At 37.6% G+C, this 20,021-nt stretch overlaps 11 protein-coding genes across 11 annotated transcripts; 6 read left to right on the top strand and 5 right to left on the bottom strand.

Annotated features, from left to right (window-relative positions):
• Positions 1-107: 107 nt before the first annotated feature.
• On the top strand, positions 108-3,389 carry SMKI06G3240 (uncharacterized protein; the record flags this gene model as incomplete). The annotated part of the gene is made up of 1 exon (XM_056222391.1): positions 108-3,389. The coding sequence occupies one exon, from the start codon at positions 108-110 to the stop codon at positions 3,387-3,389; it is 3,282 nt and encodes a 1,093-aa protein (XP_056082087.1).
• Positions 3,390-3,669: 280 nt separating this feature from the next.
• CBP3 (Cbp3p) lies at positions 3,670-4,674 on the top strand (the record flags this gene model as incomplete). Its single annotated transcript, XM_056222390.1, has 1 exon — positions 3,670-4,674. One exon carries the CDS (start codon positions 3,670-3,672, stop codon positions 4,672-4,674), a length of 1,005 nt encoding a protein of 334 aa, XP_056082086.1.
• Positions 4,675-4,806: 132 nt separating this feature from the next.
• On the bottom strand, positions 4,807-6,429 carry THI6 (bifunctional hydroxyethylthiazole kinase/thiamine-phosphate diphosphorylase; the record flags this gene model as incomplete). Its single annotated transcript, XM_056222389.1, has 1 exon — positions 4,807-6,429. The coding sequence occupies one exon, from the start codon at positions 6,427-6,429 to the stop codon at positions 4,807-4,809; it is 1,623 nt and encodes a 540-aa protein (XP_056082085.1).
• Positions 6,430-6,853: 424 nt separating this feature from the next.
• LEA1 (U2 snRNP complex subunit LEA1) lies at positions 6,854-7,570 on the top strand (the record flags this gene model as incomplete). The annotated part of the gene is made up of 1 exon (XM_056222388.1): positions 6,854-7,570. One exon carries the CDS (start codon positions 6,854-6,856, stop codon positions 7,568-7,570), a length of 717 nt encoding a protein of 238 aa, XP_056082084.1.
• A 192-nt stretch (positions 7,571-7,762) lies between these two features.
• PUS1 (pseudouridine synthase PUS1) lies at positions 7,763-9,385 on the bottom strand (the record flags this gene model as incomplete). The annotated part of the gene is made up of 1 exon (XM_056222387.1): positions 7,763-9,385. One exon carries the CDS (start codon positions 9,383-9,385, stop codon positions 7,763-7,765), a length of 1,623 nt encoding a protein of 540 aa, XP_056082083.1.
• A 328-nt stretch (positions 9,386-9,713) lies between these two features.
• On the top strand, positions 9,714-10,259 carry NIP7 (ribosome biosynthesis protein NIP7; the record flags this gene model as incomplete). Its single annotated transcript, XM_056222385.1, has 1 exon — positions 9,714-10,259. One exon carries the CDS (start codon positions 9,714-9,716, stop codon positions 10,257-10,259), a length of 546 nt encoding a protein of 181 aa, XP_056082082.1.
• Positions 10,260-10,511: 252 nt separating this feature from the next.
• On the bottom strand, positions 10,512-12,434 carry SRP72 (signal recognition particle subunit SRP72; the record flags this gene model as incomplete). The annotated part of the gene is made up of 1 exon (XM_056222384.1): positions 10,512-12,434. The coding sequence occupies one exon, from the start codon at positions 12,432-12,434 to the stop codon at positions 10,512-10,514; it is 1,923 nt and encodes a 640-aa protein (XP_056082081.1).
• A 279-nt stretch (positions 12,435-12,713) lies between these two features.
• On the bottom strand, positions 12,714-13,817 carry IPL1 (aurora kinase; the record flags this gene model as incomplete). The annotated part of the gene is made up of 1 exon (XM_056222383.1): positions 12,714-13,817. The coding sequence occupies one exon, from the start codon at positions 13,815-13,817 to the stop codon at positions 12,714-12,716; it is 1,104 nt and encodes a 367-aa protein (XP_056082080.1).
• A 240-nt stretch (positions 13,818-14,057) lies between these two features.
• Positions 14,058-15,806, top strand: RKM1 (protein-lysine N-methyltransferase; the record flags this gene model as incomplete). The annotated part of the gene is made up of 1 exon (XM_056222382.1): positions 14,058-15,806. One exon carries the CDS (start codon positions 14,058-14,060, stop codon positions 15,804-15,806), a length of 1,749 nt encoding a protein of 582 aa, XP_056082079.1.
• A 339-nt stretch (positions 15,807-16,145) lies between these two features.
• On the top strand, positions 16,146-18,578 carry TYW1 (putative tRNA 4-demethylwyosine synthase; the record flags this gene model as incomplete). Its single annotated transcript, XM_056222381.1, has 1 exon — positions 16,146-18,578. One exon carries the CDS (start codon positions 16,146-16,148, stop codon positions 18,576-18,578), a length of 2,433 nt encoding a protein of 810 aa, XP_056082078.1.
• A 309-nt stretch (positions 18,579-18,887) lies between these two features.
• Positions 18,888-19,853, bottom strand: PGC1 (phosphatidylglycerol phospholipase; the record flags this gene model as incomplete). The annotated part of the gene is made up of 1 exon (XM_056222380.1): positions 18,888-19,853. The coding sequence occupies one exon, from the start codon at positions 19,851-19,853 to the stop codon at positions 18,888-18,890; it is 966 nt and encodes a 321-aa protein (XP_056082077.1).
• Positions 19,854-20,021: the final 168 nt, after the last annotated feature.

Genomic DNA, 20,021 nt, shown 5'->3' with positions numbered 1-20,021 from the left:
TATAAGAGTTGGCGTTGGTAAGCAGACGGTTGATGATTTTCATCTAGCAAGAAGCACTACCCTTGGTTTGATTTGGTTTTCAGATTCTGAGCTGATTTCAAAGAAAAATGGTGCTGCTCAATAGAAAGAAAATACAGCCCAGTAAACTGCAGCAATCTGCGGATTTAACCGAGAAAACTACCTGGGTTATAAATGAAACAGGTGAACGTATCACAAATTATGACAGTTACCTAGAAAGACAAGAGTTTTACAACAGGAATGTATTCACCTGCGAGGTTAGTGGAACTGATGCTCTCTCTTACTTCACGGCATTGAAAAGCGAAGAACAGCACCGTAAAGAGGTAGAATCTCATCTATCAAAAGAACTAAGAAAAGCGATAGCAAATTATGTAAATTTCAATTTGACAAGGAGAGTATCAAATCTTGTGGACATAACATTTCAGCGTTTCAGTAACCGATTTTTTAGAGACGACATAGTATGCTTGAGAGGTGTCAAAAAAAAAATATTGTCTAAGCATAAAGATAAAGAGTACAGGTTATTGGAACCTCAAAGTGTTCAGTGTAATGCCACATTGTTCGTTGTTAAAGATGTATTTCGATCTAGCAAGATCATTGAAAGTGAAATGGAGGAAACAGCCGCTCCAAGTTTGTCCCTGCATTTAATCACGGAATGCCTGGACCAAAAATCTAAAGGTTCAGCTTTGATTGTGAACCAGAACGAGATTGAAAGGCCAAAATCGCACTTTTCGAAATTCAGAATTGCATGTTTTCTCAACGAAATACTCATAAAAGTATCAAATAAGAAACATGCACCATGGAAAGTGAAACAAGAATATATAGAAACATATGACGTGAGCCCTAAATGCCCTCCCCAAATGGTCAAATATCTACCAGATGAACTGAACCCAGCTTCCACCGGGCTATATACACCCCTCACCATACCACTGGATGAAGATACTGAGCCCGCTGTCTGGGAAGAGAGACCACTTTCGAAAATGCAAATAATTAATGACGAGATTTCGGTTAGATTTCAAAATGTCTGTAATACTGCAAAAATAATTAATTGCAATTCTTCAAAGGGAACTATCAATGACAAGGAGCTTCCATTCACAGGACCATCGACACCGTTTAAAAGCATCTGCTACTTAGATAGTTCCTTAGAATATAAAACTATCGACCAGCGATGGTATGGAGAGTGTACTCGATTTTCAACAGAACGACTATTGGCTGTCTATCAATTTCTCAGCTCTTTTGGGCACTTTATTGGTCTACCGCATTTCAATTTTGATCAATTTCTTACCACTATAAAGTGCACTGATTCAGAAACTCTAGTAGACGAATATGTGAAGATAAACTTTGTCAAAGTCGATCACAATAAAAGTACTACCACAAATGGGAAGCTAGGGGACGGAAAAGAGAACCAAATAGTTATAGGCAACGTATCCCAGAATGAAAGGACCAACATTCTTGATCCGGATAAGGGCTACTTGTTACCAAGCAACTTCACAAGAAATCAAGCAATGAGAAATTTTATAATGAACAGAAGTACTGAGTTTTTGAACTACTCGATTTTCAAAGGTAATGCTGTTAATAGTGAAGCTGTGGATTTAGATTCTTATGAAAAAGCAAGTGAAGTATATATTACTATAGTTTGTTCTTTAATATGCCTGGTGAAAAATGAAAAAAATGACTGGGATTGTAAAATGATGAAAGATCGGATTGAAGAAAAGCAAAAGATAGAAGAAGAAAAAACTACTGCTAAAGTAACCTTAGAAAAATGTCTCAATCATGAAAAGATTAGCTGGACTAAACTTTTATCCAGAAAAAATTTCAAGAACGGTAATTGGTTGATCTGTTTGTTGGGAATACTTCAACAGAATACACATGTACCAACACATAGTGATATCGTACAGTGTTTTGAGGATAAAGTACTACCTTTGTCTATGAACTTTGATAATTTAGGTGAGGAACTATGGCATAACTTTCGCACAAGAGTATCTAAGAAAGATAAAATTGACGTTCTATGGGTTCTTGTAGAAGTAGCTTCTAATTTTTCGAATTTTATCAAGGAGCTAGTAGATGGAGTACCGAAATTGTACCATGGGATTCGTTCAGAACTGGACAGTGCAAAAAAAAATTATCAGGACTTGAAATATCAGTTACAAAACTTGCCCAAAGAACACATACAACTTTACAATAACAATCCAGTAGATGGACGTTCATCATATGAATACGAGACTAGAACAAATGAGCTTAAGGTGAAAATGGGTTATTCAATGGAGGATATCACCTATTTAGAGGCACAATTAGTTCAGAGCGATGTTAAAAGGTTAGAAATATTAGGTAAAGATAGAAATGGAAATCGATTTTATTGGATGGATTCAAATTGGTTCTCTTCATCCAATTACCAAAAGAATGATTGGCATTACAATTGCTGTTACTTGTGGGTTCAAGGACCCTCTGAAGCGGATGTGAGCTTTTACTTGAATGTGGACAAAGATTCTTTGAAAAAGTGGGAGTTATCAGCAAGAGAAAATGGCACTGCTTGTGCAACAAAGGAAGTATTTTCAATATTCAAGTCAGCAGAAGGGTCTTACTTGCAAACTGGTCAAAATGAAGATGCCATGTTGATTGATGCAAACGGCATTTTAAGAAAATCAACAGTTCTGTCACCTATATACAGAAAGATAATATCAGAAACTCCAGAACAGCTCTTACTTTCTCCTGACCAATGGATTTTCTTCAGTGATACAGGAGATATACCCATGTTACTGGACAGGTTAGATGATCTAGGAGAAAATGAACGCCAATTAAAAAAAGCTTTGGCATCCAAAATGGACCGTATCGAAGCGTCGTACAAGCAACAGCTCAGAGTGAAAAGAAGTGTTGAATCAGATAAATCCTTCAAAAAAAACCACAAAATCTTAAAAATGAACGAGTTCACACTGTCTGAATTAAAGAGAATTGGGAGGGTTGGTATACATAATGACGAATATCGTTCTACTATGGAGAAAATCGCCAAAGAACTAACGAGGGTACATAATGATCAAATTACAAAAAAAATTTTCAAAGATGTGGCACGCCTTGGAAGGTCTGAAAGGACTTTTCTCGAAAAGCAGTGTAGTTTACTTTATCCTTTGGATTTTCATTTCGAACAATTAAAAACAATCGATGATGATTTTATTGTTAAAATAAAGAAGCAGAGGCAAGAGGAAATCCTCACGAAGCTTTTGAATCATCAGAGAAATAAATATATCATTTCTACTGCAGACTATAGGTCAAACCCTATACAAGCAAAAAGGACTTCACACCATAATGTGCAAGACATGTTAGAGGAAGTGAAATGTCAACTTAATTCAAGACGTAGAGAGAATGATAACAATTATTAGAGCCAGGGTTTTGGTGCAAATCATTCTTATGGTACATGTTTCGAAACGCCATTACGAAGATTTTCCGGTATTTAGTTTATATTATCATTATATCTATAGAAGTTAGCCCATTTTTACCATAAACTGTAATGGTTCTATGCATTTACCCGGACATTCTAGAGATTTATTACGAGCTGAAAAAACAACGTTAAACTTGATCCTTTGTAGACACCCTTAGTATAGCTCTTGATAAACACTATGTTTTCTATACTAATCTATTTAAGTAGATCAACCTTCAATCATGTCAATCAACAGATTTGCTTCAGGCCGATTCCCCGTCCTCCTTAGAAAGGCTCCTTTTTATTACTCGAGAGCCTATTTGCATGAAACAGGTGTTTTCAAACAAAATAAAGAGACTGCTGAAGATTCGCCAGAGGTTTTAGCGAAAAGCTCACACTTGAACTCAAAACCGCTGGATTTAAGTAACAAAGCACCTATAAAGACTGCTCAAAATAAAATTCCCCTAGCTCATAGTAAATATGAATCGTCAAAGTACGAGCTTCCAAAATGGAAGGAAGCTTTGGGTGAACTGGTGATTCGAGCATTCCGTTTGGATATGGATAGGGTGAGAGCGGGGCCTGTTGCGGGCTCTTATTATTATAAGATTTGTAAGGAGCAAGGTTTACAATATGAGGATGAGCCATTATCAGAAACTGCCAAATACTTTTACGAGGATTTGAAGCTACCACGTACTTTTTCACAATGGTTCCAAATTACTATATTACATGAGTGGATGCTTTTTGTACGTATGAGAGCTATGCCTTTCAAATATGGCCGAAACTATCAGCAAAAACTAGTGGATAGAACATTTTCTGATATTGAGTTAAGGTTATTCGAGGAAATGAAGGTCAATTCTGGTAGAATTGCAGATCAATATTTGAAAGATTTCAACACCCAATTAAGAGGCGCGATATTCGCTTATGATGAGGGATTTGCTACAGATGATTCCACACTTGCGACAGCAGTCTGGAGAAATCTTTTTGGTGGTAGAAAGAATATTGATATGCTTCACTTGGAGTCTGTAGTGAGATACATTCATTCTCAATTATACGTCTTGAGTAGATTATCCGATAGAGAATTTGCAACAGGTAAGTTCAAATTTGTTCCACCTGGTGTGAAAGTCGAGAAGCTTACACCAAAGCAAGAGGAAGAGTTGAAGTCTAAAGCTGTTTCAAAGTATGAGGCTTTGGACAAGGACCCCAAGACACTGCCAAGCGAAAGAAGTAGGCTATCGTATACTAATTAGAAAAGTTAGTTGGTAATTTTGCAACCTACTACAGTAGTTATTTATTCCTCAGACATTACTCACATAAATGGCCCTTTTTGGATTGCCTTTTTTTATTTATTCATTTTATAAAACCAGTACGTTGTAAATAGTTTATTTGAATTTCCTTAAAGAAGCAGACCACTTCTCGGGTTTATTTTCGTGGAATAGTTGATATAATGCGTCAATCAGTTGGACATGGAAGGAACCACTTCCTTGGCAACGAGTAGAAGCTAGCTTACCAGCTGACTTGTACAAGAGAACAGCACCAACCACTGCATCAAACAGATTGCCGGTAGGATCTAACCCACCAATAAAAGAAGCGATGGTAGAACCAAGTGAGCATCCACTTGCAGTTATGTCCCCCATAATAGGAATTGAACCGTCCTCGATTATTACGCATGGGAGATCCTCAGCGGTAACGCCTGCTGTGCCTGATGAAAGTTTGTATTTGCCGCCAAAAGTACCATCAACAATGCAATCAACCTCACCTGTGCAAACAGCAATAGTCCTGTACTGAAATGCTACAATTTGAGTGGCGCGCACAAGCATGTTGACGTCCATTTTTCCGCTGCTGGCGTCGACACCTTTCATCTTATCTTTGTTTAATTTGGCTAGAGATAGTATTTCACTGCAATTTCCCTTAATACAAGCAAATTGACCACAAGTGAGTAAAGTATTGTTCAAACAGAGTCTTGTTTCAGTAGCACTGTATCCAACTGGATCAAAGGTAATTGGTCTCTTGACTTCATTGTAGGCACTAATTGCAGCCTTTAGCGTCCCAATAGGTGCCACCGATCCAGTATTTAATAGTAGGGAAGAATTTGGAATCCGTGCTAACTCAGATACTTCACTTTCAATTTCCGACATAATAGGAGATGAGCCTAAAGCTAGAGTAACATTGGCACCAAAATTTTGATGGACCTTGTTTGTCATATGTTGCACAAGTGGACGGTTGCTTGAAACTTGACAAATAACACTTTGAATGGAAGCTGCCGTTGGGAATGTTTCGTTCAACTTGCAATCAACAAATTGGTATTTAATTCCATCTAATAACTTTCTCAATCTCTTAGTTGCTGCGCAGGCATCTGGTGCAGCCATGATATCACTTACCAATGAAATACCGTCCAAAGACCTCTTTCCGTTTGAAGCAACGCATTGGCAAATAACACGCTGAATGTTATCAGGATGAAGACCACCGATACCGACGGTTCTACACCATGAAGCCTTAAAATCCTCCAACGCATCTAAAACGGCAATTGCACCCTGAGGACCCATTGGCGATTTCTTGGGGTTTTTCTTAGTCAATGTTGAGAAAAGAGTACCAACACCAACATAATCTACCATGTCTGGACCCCATTTAGCCAACGTCTCTACTTCAGAGGGCTTACCAACACTCCAGCCAAGAATTTTGGAAGGGCCCAGGAGTTTTCTCACCATTGGGATGGGCATGTCATCTTGACCCACATGCACACCATCAGCATCAATTGCCATGGCAACATCTATACGATCATTGATTATTAAGGGTACATTATATTTCTTGCATACTTTCTGTACTTCCAAAGCCTCTTCGATGAATTTCTTTGTCTCAGTATCCTTTTCACGAATTTGGACAAGCGTCACACCATTCTTTAAACCAGCTTCAACCTGAGAACACAGTGTAGTTCCAGGTGGAAGCATGGTGGAATCAGTCACCAGATATAATGAATAATCAACGTCTTTCTTAGCAAACACCATTGTTTGTTTATTTAATTTCTAATAAGTTTCAGATAAGGTAATTCAGCCTTGCAGAGCATGCTTAAAATAAAGGGCCAGAGCTTGTATCTGCACAATTGGTAAGTCCTTGGTATAAATATACTCTTTGTTTTCGTACACTTGCCATTTAGGTTCTTACGATTGCCTCATTCCTATAATGTGCATAAATTATTCCGTACTGAAAAAAATGAAACTCCTTGTTTCTCGACTTTTGATGCATGATATTCAAAGGTGTTTTTCAGCACACCCTAGCTGTTAACGAGAAAAGCCCTAGTACTTTACACCCTACTGTAGATGAAATTTACATTTATTAGGTCATATTGTTATATTCTGCATTCAACGGGTGTTTAACAGATAGAGCTGAAAGTATCAGAGGACTGAGAACTGTTCGTTTCTATAGAGGATAATGAAGTTTACTCCAAGCATAGTTATTGATGCCCCGGAATATTACGTTGACCATTTTAATGGCAAATATAACGTGGATAAATGCGTTATTTTAAGAGATCTGCAGCTTGAAACTGACTCAGAATCTATGCCATCTAGTTTGAAGCATTTGGCCAAACCTGCGCATATCATAGATTTGACAAATAATGACCTTATCATGGTCCCGGATCTTTCTAGTAGAGAGGATATACATACATTATTGTTGGCTCGAAACAATATTGTTGATGTAGACGGTCGTCTATTACCAATGAATATAGAGAACCTCATATTATCAAGTAATAGCATAAAAAGGTTTGAAGAGCTCCAAAGATTGCGCAAAGCGCCCAAGACTTTAAAGAACCTAGTATTGGTAGGAAACCAAGTCTGCCATTTAGCCAACTATAGGGAACAAGTACTTCGATTAGTACCGCAATTGGAAAGTTTAGACTTCCAAAACGTAACAGCCGAAGAACGAAAGAATGCTACGAAGGTTTCTATAGGGGCAGATGGTGAGAAATTAAGACCAATTGGTGTTCTAGCTAAAGATAATGGCACCAGGGATAAGACGATGGAAATCATGAATTTGGTCGTAAGCAAGATGACGGTAGAGAGAAGAAATGAACTAAAAAAGCAACTAGCGGAAGCTACGTCGATAGAAGAAATTGCCAGATTGGAAAAAGTACTCTCAGGTGGTGTTTAGTCTTTTGATTAAGACAGTTATGTATTGGCTTCAAAAAGAAACTACAAATCCATCGGTGCCATTATATAATAATATATAAAACGGAAAAAAACATGTACTCTATAAAATAAAAAGTCGATCTTCATGCCCTAGAATTAAAGAGAAGAAAAATGTGATGATAAATTAGCTGGCAGCAGCCTCTTGTTTTCCATCTCACTCATTGCACTGAATTACGGTTGGTGTTTCAGCATCTTTATTCTTAGCTTCTTCCTCTTCCATTCTTTTCCTTTGTTTGATCTTTTTATTACTTTCAGGAGCACCAGTAAGACCTGGGATACCTCTGGCTGTTAGAAATTCAAAAATGCTTCTTTGCACAGCAAGTCCCGACTTGTCAGCAGTCTCTTCCCCTTGCGCGCCTGTAACTTTGTTGAAACTATCGATATAACTGAAGAATGCATTAAAAACATTTTCATCCACTTCTTCTTTATAGATCTTGTCGTAAATGTGTTTCATTTTAAACTTATCCACCTCCTCTTGATATTTAGAAAAATCGATCGCCTTGTAACCAAACTGCTCTAATCTTTTATTGTAACCTTCAAATACTGGCGCTTCTAGCAATAGCCCCAATGCAGGTGCTTTTGGTACATTAATCTTCTGTTGTCCATAAGCCTGGCTAATACGTTCGACGGGGCAACCACAACGAGTAATTAGGGTTGCCATTGAGATCATTTTACGAATTTGATGTAGCATGAAAGATTGGCCGTGGATCTTAACAGAAACCCATTCCGTTTGAGCATCACCGATTACAAAGGGATCTGATACTTTTATTTCCTTCATAAACCGAATGGCACTCGGTTCTTTGAAATCCTTGCCTAATGTGAAATTGTGGAAGTTGTGGGCGCCGAGGTATTGTTCTGTAGAAGCGCGGAATTTTGCCAACTTTGCAGCAGATATACGATATCTTCTACGGTGAGCATTCTCTAATTGCTTGTATTTTTTTACTTTCTGATATAGTTCTTCATTTATATCGAACTCATCCCTGGCTGGTGGAGCATATGCCAGTATCGCTTCAATCTCTTCTGTAGAAAATTTCTCGTTCGCATCTCTCTTGAATTCTTCCCAGAATTCTTTGGACTCTACATCTTCATCTAACACACCTGGTAATTCTAGTTTACTTTCTTCGATGTCCCTGTAAAGAATGGAACCAGGTTTGGGGCCAATGAGTGAATACGTGGGTAATAAATATTCATACCAACGTGAACTGCACATTTTTCTACAGTCAAATGCCTTGTTCACACGTTCAATGTCCCACACTCTTATTCCCTCCGGTAACTTGTCGTTGATCTTCTGTTTGATATCAGGATCTTCAATGATCATCTTCAATGATATTAAATTACCACCTGCATGGACACCCTTATCAGTTCTAGCAGCTCTCATGAAACCATTCTTTTTCAAATCGTTGGAGTTATCCTTGGAAATAGCACCTGCTTCAACAAATGCTTTGAAAAGAGCAGACTCAATTGTTGGATTTGGTGGATTATATTGCATACCGTGATAGCCAGTACCACAATAACCAACCATAACAGCCACTTTTCTCTTTGGAAGACGAGGCTCCTTAGGAAGTGGATTTCCATTTTCATCTAAACGAGGGCCACTTTTTGGCCTTTTGTCCACGTGTCTGTCACTAGAATCAGTTTTCTTATCTTTTTTATTGTCCTTTTCTTCATCATAGTCGGCCTTACGAGCTTTGGTCAATTTACTTTGAGCTCCTCTTTTGTAGACATCCTCATTGACTTCATCATCGTCATAGCTGGGCTTCAAGTTCGGTTCAGACATCCTTAGTATACTTTTTGATTGTTGTCTAATCAGTGCCGCAGTATCTTTTATACATTTTTACTTCAGAACTCTCGAACTATGGTGATGACTTTTAAAAGTGAAAAATTTCAAGGTCATAAAAAAAGTGAAATAATTTCAGCGGCTAATCGTTACCCGTTCCGTTATATATGTCTCTCTGTACGGTGATGAAAATTTTTGAAATATGCGATGAGCTTAGAATAAAGTAAGTTATATAGTATTGGGATATTCAATAGAAGAATAATTGTATCATATTTTAGGTTTGTGAATAGCTGAAATATCAAGGGAAAGTATTTTTTAAGGTTTGGTAATGAGACAGCTAACAGAGGAAGAGACCAAGGTCGTTTTCGAAAAACTTGCTGGCTATATTGGTAGAAATATTTCGTTCCTAGTGGATAATAAAGAACTTCCTCATGTTTTCAGGTTACAAAAGGATAGAGTATATTACGTATCTGATCATGTTGCCAAGTTAGCTACTAGTGTTGCAAGACCTAATCTAATGTCTTTAGGTATTTGTTTGGGTAAATTCACAAAGACTGGGAAGTTTAGATTACATATTACTTCCCTAACAGTATTAGCTAAGCATGCCAAGTATAAGATATGGATCAAGCCTAATGGAGAAATGCCATTTCTCTATGGTAATCATGTGTTGAAGGCGCATGTGGGTAAAATGTCAGATGATATACCAGAGCATGCCGGTGTCATTGTGTTTGGTATGAATGATATTCCATTAGGGTTCGGTGTCAGTGCAAAGAGTACCTCAGAGTCAAGAAACATGCAACCCACTGCTATAGTTGCTTTCAGACAAGCCGATATTGGTGAGTATTTGAGAGATGAAGACACATTGTTTACTTGATCAGATAGATGAATGGATGATGCGTCCATACGTACGTTTCATTTACTGCCTATGTTATCTTTCACAACATATTTTTTCTGTATAATATAAAAATCATATAATTAGCACTTAAAAGGCAAGAGTTATTCGAGTAAAAGGGGAGGCATAATCCCTAGATGGCATTTCTTTTCATTTGGTCGAGTTTCTATTCCATATACAATACTATATAACATGATCACATTTTGGGCTACTAGTTACAGCCTTCTATATGTTCTATTTACGGCCTTTCTTTTTGTTCTTAACCTTTTTATTAGCAGCGGGCTTCCCCTTTTTTGATATGTCAAGGGCTTGTTCTGATTTTTTGTTCATAGCACCACCTTGAGTTTGTTTCGCACCCTGTTGTTTTTTCTTTGGTCTATAAGTGGACCTGTCTCTTAATGGTAGCCATCTTTCAGGATCAGGTAATTTGGACGCATCACGACTTTGTAAAAATTTCTCCACACGTTTAATCTTTCTTTTGTTCTTCAGTTCTAAAGCTTTCCTCTTTTGGACTTTGCTGACCGCATTATTCTTATTTCTCTTTGCAGATGATTCTAAAGGTTTCACACCAAGTTTAATGAGTTCATCAACATCAATATCTCTTACCAAATCTATACCTTGTGCTATATCTAAAGGATTCGACGAAACAATTCGGTCGACCAGTTCATCTCCGTTACCTTTAATGAAGCTTGAGAGTACCCTGAGTAAAGCCTTCGATTCTTTGGCATTGCCTATGGATAGCAATTCAAATCCAACGTGCCTCCAAAATGGTATATTCTCTTGGATTTTCCCGCCCAATTGAGTTCTAACAGAACCTAATTTTTTTAATAAAACATCTTTGGAATGGTTTCTCCCCTTAATCTTGTACAGTTCAAATAAAATGTAACATACGATAGCTTGTGAATCGTTAAATTTTTCAAAGGATGACTTCCAACTTTCGTTCAAGAATAGTTCACTTATTCTAATCGCATTTTCCCATTCCTTTTCTGTTATTAGCAGCTGAATGGTCAACAGTAAAATGCCAATTGTACCACCCTCTGTCCCACTTAAGATGGTTTTTGTAGCGTGATGGTAAAGCTTCTTGGCTTGCGTCTTATAACTTTCCAAAGTAACATTATCCACTAATTTAGAGTACTTGTGAGCTGTTTTGGATAAAATAGAATCTCCAGAGTGTATTTTAACATTACTGAACAAACGCAGAAATAGTATATTACGTTGGATGTTTGACCACTGCTCATGTGTAAAAGACTGTAAATTAAAAGTGTTTAGTCTTTCTACGTTTAACTCCCTAAGCAGTAGGTTGAAGTTTGTATTATATTTGGAGAAATCAGAAAACGCATTTAAGTTATTTTGACAGATTAAATAAAATGGAGAATCAGTCTTCAATTCCTTCAATAAGCTCTTCAGTATTTCTTTACTCTTCGCAGTTTTTCCCATCATTTGCAATACGAAGGAGAACTGTAACTTGATAGTATTGATATCGTTCTGATAGCCTTCATTTATGGCTTCTTGCAAAGCCTTTTCTAGCAATTCAATGGCCTCGTTATATTTACCTAGAGATGTCATAATAAAAGATTCATTGAACAATAAATCGTAGGAAGATTCGTCTGTAGGTGTCACTAACGGTGACATGTTCATTAACTCTGTTGCTACAGATAGTGGGACCCTTTCGTTACAAGCCAACTCAATTTTGCTGTCTTGATTTTTCCCATTATGACTGGCTAAATGTTGGTATATTTTAAAAGCTTCTTGGTATAAGCCATTCTTGTAACAGTATTGAGCTCTCACATGTAGGATACCTCTAAGTGACTCGATGTCTTTTTTGAACACAGTATCGAGGTCATCCGTGATTACATCCTTGTACAACGTGTTGAATTCATCTGGCTTGTTTAATTTATAAAAAATGTACAACTTTTCCAATGCGAATCTGCGCCCGAATCTCTCATCAATATGCTTGAATTTCTTTAAATAGTGTAAGGCTTTTTGATACTTATCCTGTTGGATAACGGCTACCAAGCAACGTCTAAATACGTCTGCTGGATCTTCGCAGCCAGAGTCCAATAATTTCAAGCAAGTTTGTTCCACCTGCGGATGCTCATCTTGAGACAATTGAATGTTCAATTGAGAGAGTAGATTAGTCAAACTATCCTTAGCCATTATCCACTTGCTTTCGTTCCTTCCAATACTACCGCAAGCCAACTCAACAATGCTAATCTGCTAAATTAATCCATGCTTTTCAACTTTCTTCTTTTTTCTCTTTTCTGTTTGGTTCTGAAAAGAAAAAATGAAGAAAAAAGAACGAGAAAATTCAATCAATTGTCGCAATACACGACGTACAAAGAAGTAAGGAATTATAAGAAATGAATACTTAACATGTATGTGATCCATGCTAAAGTGGCTACTAGTGCTTTTCAAGCAATTATATGGTACTTGGTTTTATAATCGCTTGTTTTCCCAAAACGGCTTGTTTCTTAGTATCCAAGGATGCATTTTTACGTCTTCGAGTCGCATTCTATCCTTGGGATCGTATTTCAGCAACTTAAGTATTAAATCCTGTGCATCTTGAGAGATATTACTAGGAATTTTGATGTCCAATGCAGCTATCCTCTTATAGGTGGTATCTTTCATTTCTTCTTCGAAGGGCGGGGCACCGGTCAGTAGTTCGAATGCCAAAACACCGAGGGCCCATGCGTCTATAGTGTGGTCGTATTCCCTTGATTCAATCATTTCTGGAGAAAGATAGTCAATTGTCCCACATACTGTTTTTCTTCTGCTATCTGGTGGATTTATTATGCTCCATCCGAAGTCTGTTAACTTGATGATGTTATTGAATCCTATTAGTATATTTTCAGGCTTGATGTCTCTGTGAATAATGTTTTTTTTATGCATATAATCCAAGGCATTGGCAATTTGGTAGACATAATCAGAAGCCAAGATGTCGTTGAAAGGGCCATGAGACCTTAATAGTTTATACATCTCCCCGTTTACTAAATACTCCATCAACAAGTATACCCTTTTTTCATCATGAAAATAGCCGTAAGATTTGGTTAAATTCGGGTGATTTAGCGATGTTTGTATTTCTACCTCTCTTCTAAATTGTCTCTGTAGATTATATTTTATTATTTCCTCCTTTTCCATTACTTTCAGTGCACAAATGAATCCTGTACTCCTATGCCGAACACAATAAACTTTACCAAACTTTCCTTTCCCCAATTTCTTCCCTAGTTCAAAGTCATCGAGGGAGAGCGATTTGAATTTAGGTAAATTCTTATTCTCGTGTGCCATTTTGGTGGAGGCCATTTTCCTTACAGGTGATGGAATCTTGGAATGTTCTATTTCTAAGAATTTCTTGTTGTTTACAGGTAATCTGTTCAATTTTTCTCGTACAGGTGAGGGTATCTTTGAGCTTGGGTTTCTCTGCTGTGGCGAATGGGATATCCTCCATGGCTTATTTATCTTGGACGTGTTAGGCCTTGTTGTGGACTTTCCCGACGGCGAGTCTGCGTTTAACTTGACATTCACCAGACTGTTGCGCTGCATTCCCTTTCTTTTTCCTCTTAGTATTTCAAATGGATATTTGCCTTTTCTTTAATACCAATCTTACTTATTTATTCCTAAGCTTGCATAATTGCATTAGATGTTTTTGCTCATGCTTCTTATACAATGGTAAACAAATTAAGCGCTATAAAGGAAAAACGCGTGAAGCTAAGCAAAGACTATTCAATAAGCGGTGCTGTATTGAAAAGAACGAGGCAGCAAAATAATAGAAAGAGGATCATCATGTCGTCAGAAGCATTAGAAGCACTTCTCCAATGGGGTACCTCCTCTGGTGTAATAATTCCAGAAGAACTTAAGTTTGTATATACTGATGTTAAAGGTATTATATGCCTATGTGAGAAAGATGTAGACAATCCTAGCATCAAGATCCCTCCCGAGATCGTTATTTCAAGGAGTCTGCCTATGAAGTTCTTCAGGCTCGATAGATCCACTGAAAATATCAATGGATGGCTGAAGTTGTTCTTAGCCAAATTAAAATTTGATAGAGATAACGATACTATCGTAGACGATGTTCATGTCAATAAAAAGTTTAAACCTTACTTGGATGCATTGCCTTCTCGATTAAACTCACCATTGATTTGGAATCCGAGCGAGTTGAAGCGTTTATCATCTACAAACTTGGGGAATTCCATTCGTGAAAAATTGGCAAACATAATCAAAGAATGGCTTGATTTAGTCACTTCTTCTAATATTTTTGACTTGAAAAAAGTGGGAGATGACGTTAAGATTTTTCATATACTTGATGAATTGACTGATGAAGCTTTGTATGAGCAGATTTTGAAAAGGACTGAACTTCAAACGCCGGTTATTTGGTATTCATTTTCTGCCTTCCTATGGTCGCATCTCATATTAACTTCAAGAGCATTCCCAGAGTATGTGCTGAACAAAAACTGTCCCGAAAATTCTATTGTGTTACTCCCCATAATTGATCTTCTAAACCATGATTATCGCTCGAAGGTCAAATGGTATCCTGAAGATGGATGGTTCTGCTATGAAAAAATTGGAACCGTCACACATTCACAAGAACTCTCGAATAATTATGGCGGTAAAGGAAATGAAGAATTGCTGTCTGGATACGGGTTTGTTTTAGAAGATAACATATTTGACTCAGTGGCTTTAAAAACAAAACTGCCATTAGATGTGATTTCCTCAATTCTTAAAATGGAACCTGCTCTGAAGCTGCCCTTGCTATCAGATTATACAACTTTTGCGTTTGAAAACAAAGTTTTCAACCAAAAAGGCAAGGAGCATGCTCGTAATGTAGCTGACTATGTAGACGGAGTGACTTATTTCATTACAAACAATGAACAGAGTTTGGAACCGTTATTAGATCTTTTTACCTACCTATCCAAGACAGAGGAGGAGAGCTTGCACGATATAAGAGCCCGTTTTGAAGGTATACAAATGCTAAGAAACGCATTACAAAGTAAACTCAAGGGTGTCATTCAACCACCCGTAACTGATGAACCATACCTAATTGATCCTTACAGGCGTTATTGTGCCGACATTTATACTAAAAGCCAAAGACAGATCTTGAAAGGAGCTGTAACGAGCTTGAAAAAACTGGAGAAAACAATGCTATCGGAGAACAAGCACCGATTGGTAACGATGAACAAAATACTTAAGAGTGACTCTGCTTTTATAGACACTGAATTGCCTTCATTGTTCAACAATGAGGATGATGAAGAAGTAGTATTTGAATCTACTTACGATCTACTGGTGCTTTGGATTTTACTGAAGGTGAGAACTAATTCATTTCCTACCAAATATAATTGGGTTGGACAACAGTATGTCAACTTCAAGAAAACTCCATATATATCAGATGATTCCCGGGCTTTCCATACCCAGTACTTTGAGAAGCAAGACGATGTGGACTTAGAACAAGTAAATCACGCAATTCAGTTTGTGGTAGCTAATTCCTTCACCAGGGTGTCAACCACATCTGCAGAAACTATCATAGTGCGTAAATAGCATCTCTTTCCCTCTATAGAAAGTTGAACATAATTCACTATTATATCTCCATCTTTTATTAATACACTTACTAACGAGCTGAGTTCTCATTGGTCGAAAGTGCTCCGGGTATTAGAAGACTGCTTTCATGAAACTTTTCGCTATGAAAAAGTAGCGATGCCCGATATTTGTGTATAAAACATAGAAATGGACTTATACAGAAACTTTGATGGGTTTTTGGCATATTTATAGATTAAATATGGGCAAGTCTGTGGAGCTCAAATTACCTATATTCAATAAGAGATTTGCGGTGTGATTCTTTTGGTCGGCAATAGAAGAAACTAAAACAGGAGGCAAGGTATGGATCATTTTAATTTAGCTGGCGCAGTGGGGGTAGGTACGTTAACCGCTACATATTTATATTTTGGTGGGAGAATCTCTATAGCATTGGTCATTCTAGTCGGCTATGGTATTTACTGTAATGAGACCGGCAACTGTGTTCAAGAGAAGTCTGTTTTGAACCCAGATATGAAGAAATCATGTTGCAGTGATAAAAAGACTGCGGGTGAAGGAAAAAAGACTGGCGGATGTTGTTCTGATAAGAAAAGTACTGATGGTAATGGAGGAGGGTGTTGTTCTTCGAAAGGTGGAAAGAACAAAAAGTCAGGAGGGTGTTGTTCCTCTAAAGGTGGAAAGGAAGGAGGATGTTGTTCCTCTAAAAAGAAGATCGGTAAAAGTGAAAACGTTGCTCCAATAGTCGAAGAAACCAAAAAATTCCCTGTGACTGTGGATTTCACAGACGTTTTCAAGAAGTCCACTAAGAAAAAGGCGAGTATCCCCAAAGTTTTTTCCAAGAAAAGCTCGTCAAAGTCTAAAGTAGGTAAAAAGTTGGGCGTTTCGAAAAAAATTGGTCCTGATGGGTTGATAAAGAGTGCGCTAACAATTTCAAATGAAACACTTTTAAGTTCTCAAATCTATGTGCTATATAGTTCCCTGCAAGGTGCAGCGTCGAAAGCTGCCAAGAGCGTTTATGACAACCTAACAGAATTGGATGAATTAATTAATAAGCCAAAACTTTTGAACCTCGATGATTTATCTGATTTCGATGAGTATTTTGTGGAGGTTCCTGTTGAAAATGCACTATATGTGCTTGTTTTACCCTCTTATGATATCGATTGCCCCTTAGATTATTTCTTACAAACTCTTGAAGAAAACGCTAATGATTTTAGAGTAGATAGCTTCCCATTACGGAAGTTGGTTGGTTATACGGTTTTGGGGCTTGGTGATTCAGAATCATGGCCTGAAAAGTTTTGTTACCAAGCCAAAAGAGCAGATCACTGGATCTCTCGTTTAGGTGGCAGAAGAATTTTTCCCTTGGGTAAAGTTTGTATGAAAACAGGAGGTAATGTCAAAATTAACGAATGGACAACACTGTTGGCAGAGACGTTAAAAGATGATGAACCAATCATCTATGAGTACGATGAGAACGCAGACTCGGAAGAAGAAGAGAATGAAGATAATGGGGGTGACGAACTGGGTGATGTGGAAGATATCGGCGGCAAAGACAACAATGGTAAATTTTCAAGTGCAGATGAAATAAAGCAAATGGTGGCAAAAGACAGTCCAACGTACAAGAATTTGACAAAGCAAGGCTACAAAGTGATCGGTTCTCATTCGGGTGTCAAGATTTGCAGATGGACCAAGAACGAACTTCGTGGTAAAGGATCCTGTTATAAGAAATCACTCTTCAATATCGCATCCAGTAGATGTATGGAATTGACCCCCTCTTTGGCATGTTCTTCTAAGTGTGTCTTCTGTTGGAGGCATGGTACAAATCCTGTTTCCAAAAATTGGAGATGGGAAGTAGATGAACCAGAATACATTCTAGAAGACGCTCTAAAGGGGCACTATTCCATGATCAAACAGATGAGGGGGGTGCCTGGTGTAATTGCAGAGAGATTTGCTAAGGCATTTGAAGTCCGTCATTGTGCCTTGTCTCTTGTTGGTGAGCCTATTCTTTATCCACATATCAATAAATTCGTTCAATTATTACATCAAAAAGGCATAACCAGTTTCCTTGTGTGTAATGCTCAACATCCAGAGGCCTTGAGAAATATTGTTAAAGTAACGCAATTATATGTTTCCATAGATGCACCTACCAAAACAGAATTGAAGAAAGTGGATAGGCCTTTGTACAAAGATTTCTGGGAAAGGATGGTGGAATGTTTAGAGATTTTAAAAACTATTCAAAATCATCAAAGGACGGTATTCAGGTTAACTTTGGTAAAAGGTTTCAACATGGGTGATATTAGTGCATATGCAGATCTGGTTCAACGTGGTTTACCATGCTTCATTGAAGTTAAAGGGGCTACATTCAGTGGCTCATCAGATGGTAATGGTAATCCTTTAACTATGCAGAATATTCCATTCTACGAGGAATGTGTAAAGTTTGTGAAGGCCTTTACGATGGAATTACAGAGACGTGGGTTGTATTACGACATGGCTGCCGAACATGCCCATTCTAACTGTTTGTTAATTGCAGACACCAAGTTCAAAATAAACGGAGAATGGCATACACATATTGATTTCGATAAATTTTTCGAACTGCTAAATTCGGGTAAAGACTTCACATATATGGACTATCTGGAAAAGACACCTGAATGGGCATTATTTGGTAACGGTGGGTTTGCACCAGGAAACACAAGAGTGTACAGAAAGGATAAAAAGAAGCAAAACAAGGAAACACAAGAGAATTTACAAAAAGATATGCCTCTTCCTCCCATCCCTGTTTAAAGAAAGTCTGATATTAATTAGTATTCATCTTGCACATATATCTATATATATTTATTCAAAAAAGAGAAGTAAAATTGTTCAAGAGTTCGTTCTGAATAAGGGGGATATTATTATCTTTTTATATTTTGATCTAAAAAGTTATTATAGAAGTTTCGCGAAAAGTTAAACAAACAAGACAGAAAAAAAATGTTTTCAAGAGCACTCTGACATGGTTACACGTACAAATACAATAATATATATATTCAAAAATAAGAGATAAAGGAAAAGAAAAAGAATAGAAAAGGAGAACTTCACAACGGGGAGTGTAGTTCAAAGGAAATGAATTGTCCGAAGAAACAAGAAAATCACATAAGCAATAGACCAACCGCATAACTTAACGTGAACCCACTTTGAATATAAGAGTGCGCAAAGGATGTTATAAACCTTGATAAAAGTATGGAATCTTAACCCATCCACAGATGTCAGCCTGGGTGTAACAAATTTCTTCCCAGCAGTGGGTGTCTTTGCCACGGCATGACCATCACATAACTTTCTTGCCTTAATCGGATCATCCGTGATAGCACCATGTATAGGCAATTCGCATAGATATTTGAAATCTACGGGTTTGTTGACAGTCCATAAGTAGACTTTGATGTCATTTTTCATAAGCAAAGGCAACATTTTTAGTCTAAATTGACTGGTCCACGAAGATACAAAATGGACACTGATACCAAAAAGTTTATAGTGAGGATCATTCAACGCCAGAGAACGCTCCACAAATTGGGAAGCGATATCCAGAGACAGACTTATCACGATAACTCTAAAATCCTTCAAAACACCAGTTTCAATCCCAAACTCGTACCAATCTAGCAGCCAAAGCCCCCAAGTGATCCTCTCCTGCCAGAACTTAAGATCATTCTTCACCTCCAGCATGATAGCAAAAGTCTTGATCATAATAATCTTCTCGTTAGTAAACTTGATGTCCAACATCAACTTGGCCCCAGGATGGCACACTGCCCATGTCAGAATTTCCTTCAGGGTCATCATTGCTAGAGACCCATCCTTTTTACAACGCAATTGCTGGATTTTCTCCCAACTTGACTCTCCAATCACCACGTTCTTGTTCCACATTCGACCGGTGTCAGAATCATGATTTACCACTACCATACCATCGCTAGTCATTTGCAAATCTGTCTCAATTACATCAGCACCAGCTGCATAAGCCTTCTCGAACGCCAGAAGAGTATTTTCAGGATACTTCGCTTTGAAGGCTCTGTGCCCCACAATCTCAACCATCTTGTGCCCTTATTATTTTTTCCTACCTCTCATCTATTATATAATCAATTACATACACCACTTTTATTTCACCCTTAATTGTAAGCTAAATGATCTTATTCTAATTCGCTATTGTCCTCGATATTGCTTACGTATTAAGTGATATACATGAACGTTCTATGTCACGTG

This window comes from Saccharomyces mikatae (genome assembly GCF_947241705.1).
Source record: "Saccharomyces mikatae IFO 1815 strain IFO1815 genome assembly, chromosome: 6".
Taxonomy (NCBI): Eukaryota; Fungi; Ascomycota; class Saccharomycetes; order Saccharomycetales; family Saccharomycetaceae; genus Saccharomyces; species Saccharomyces mikatae.
Note: the sequence above shows the minus strand (reverse complement) of the source record. Positions and strands in the feature narration are given on the sequence as shown.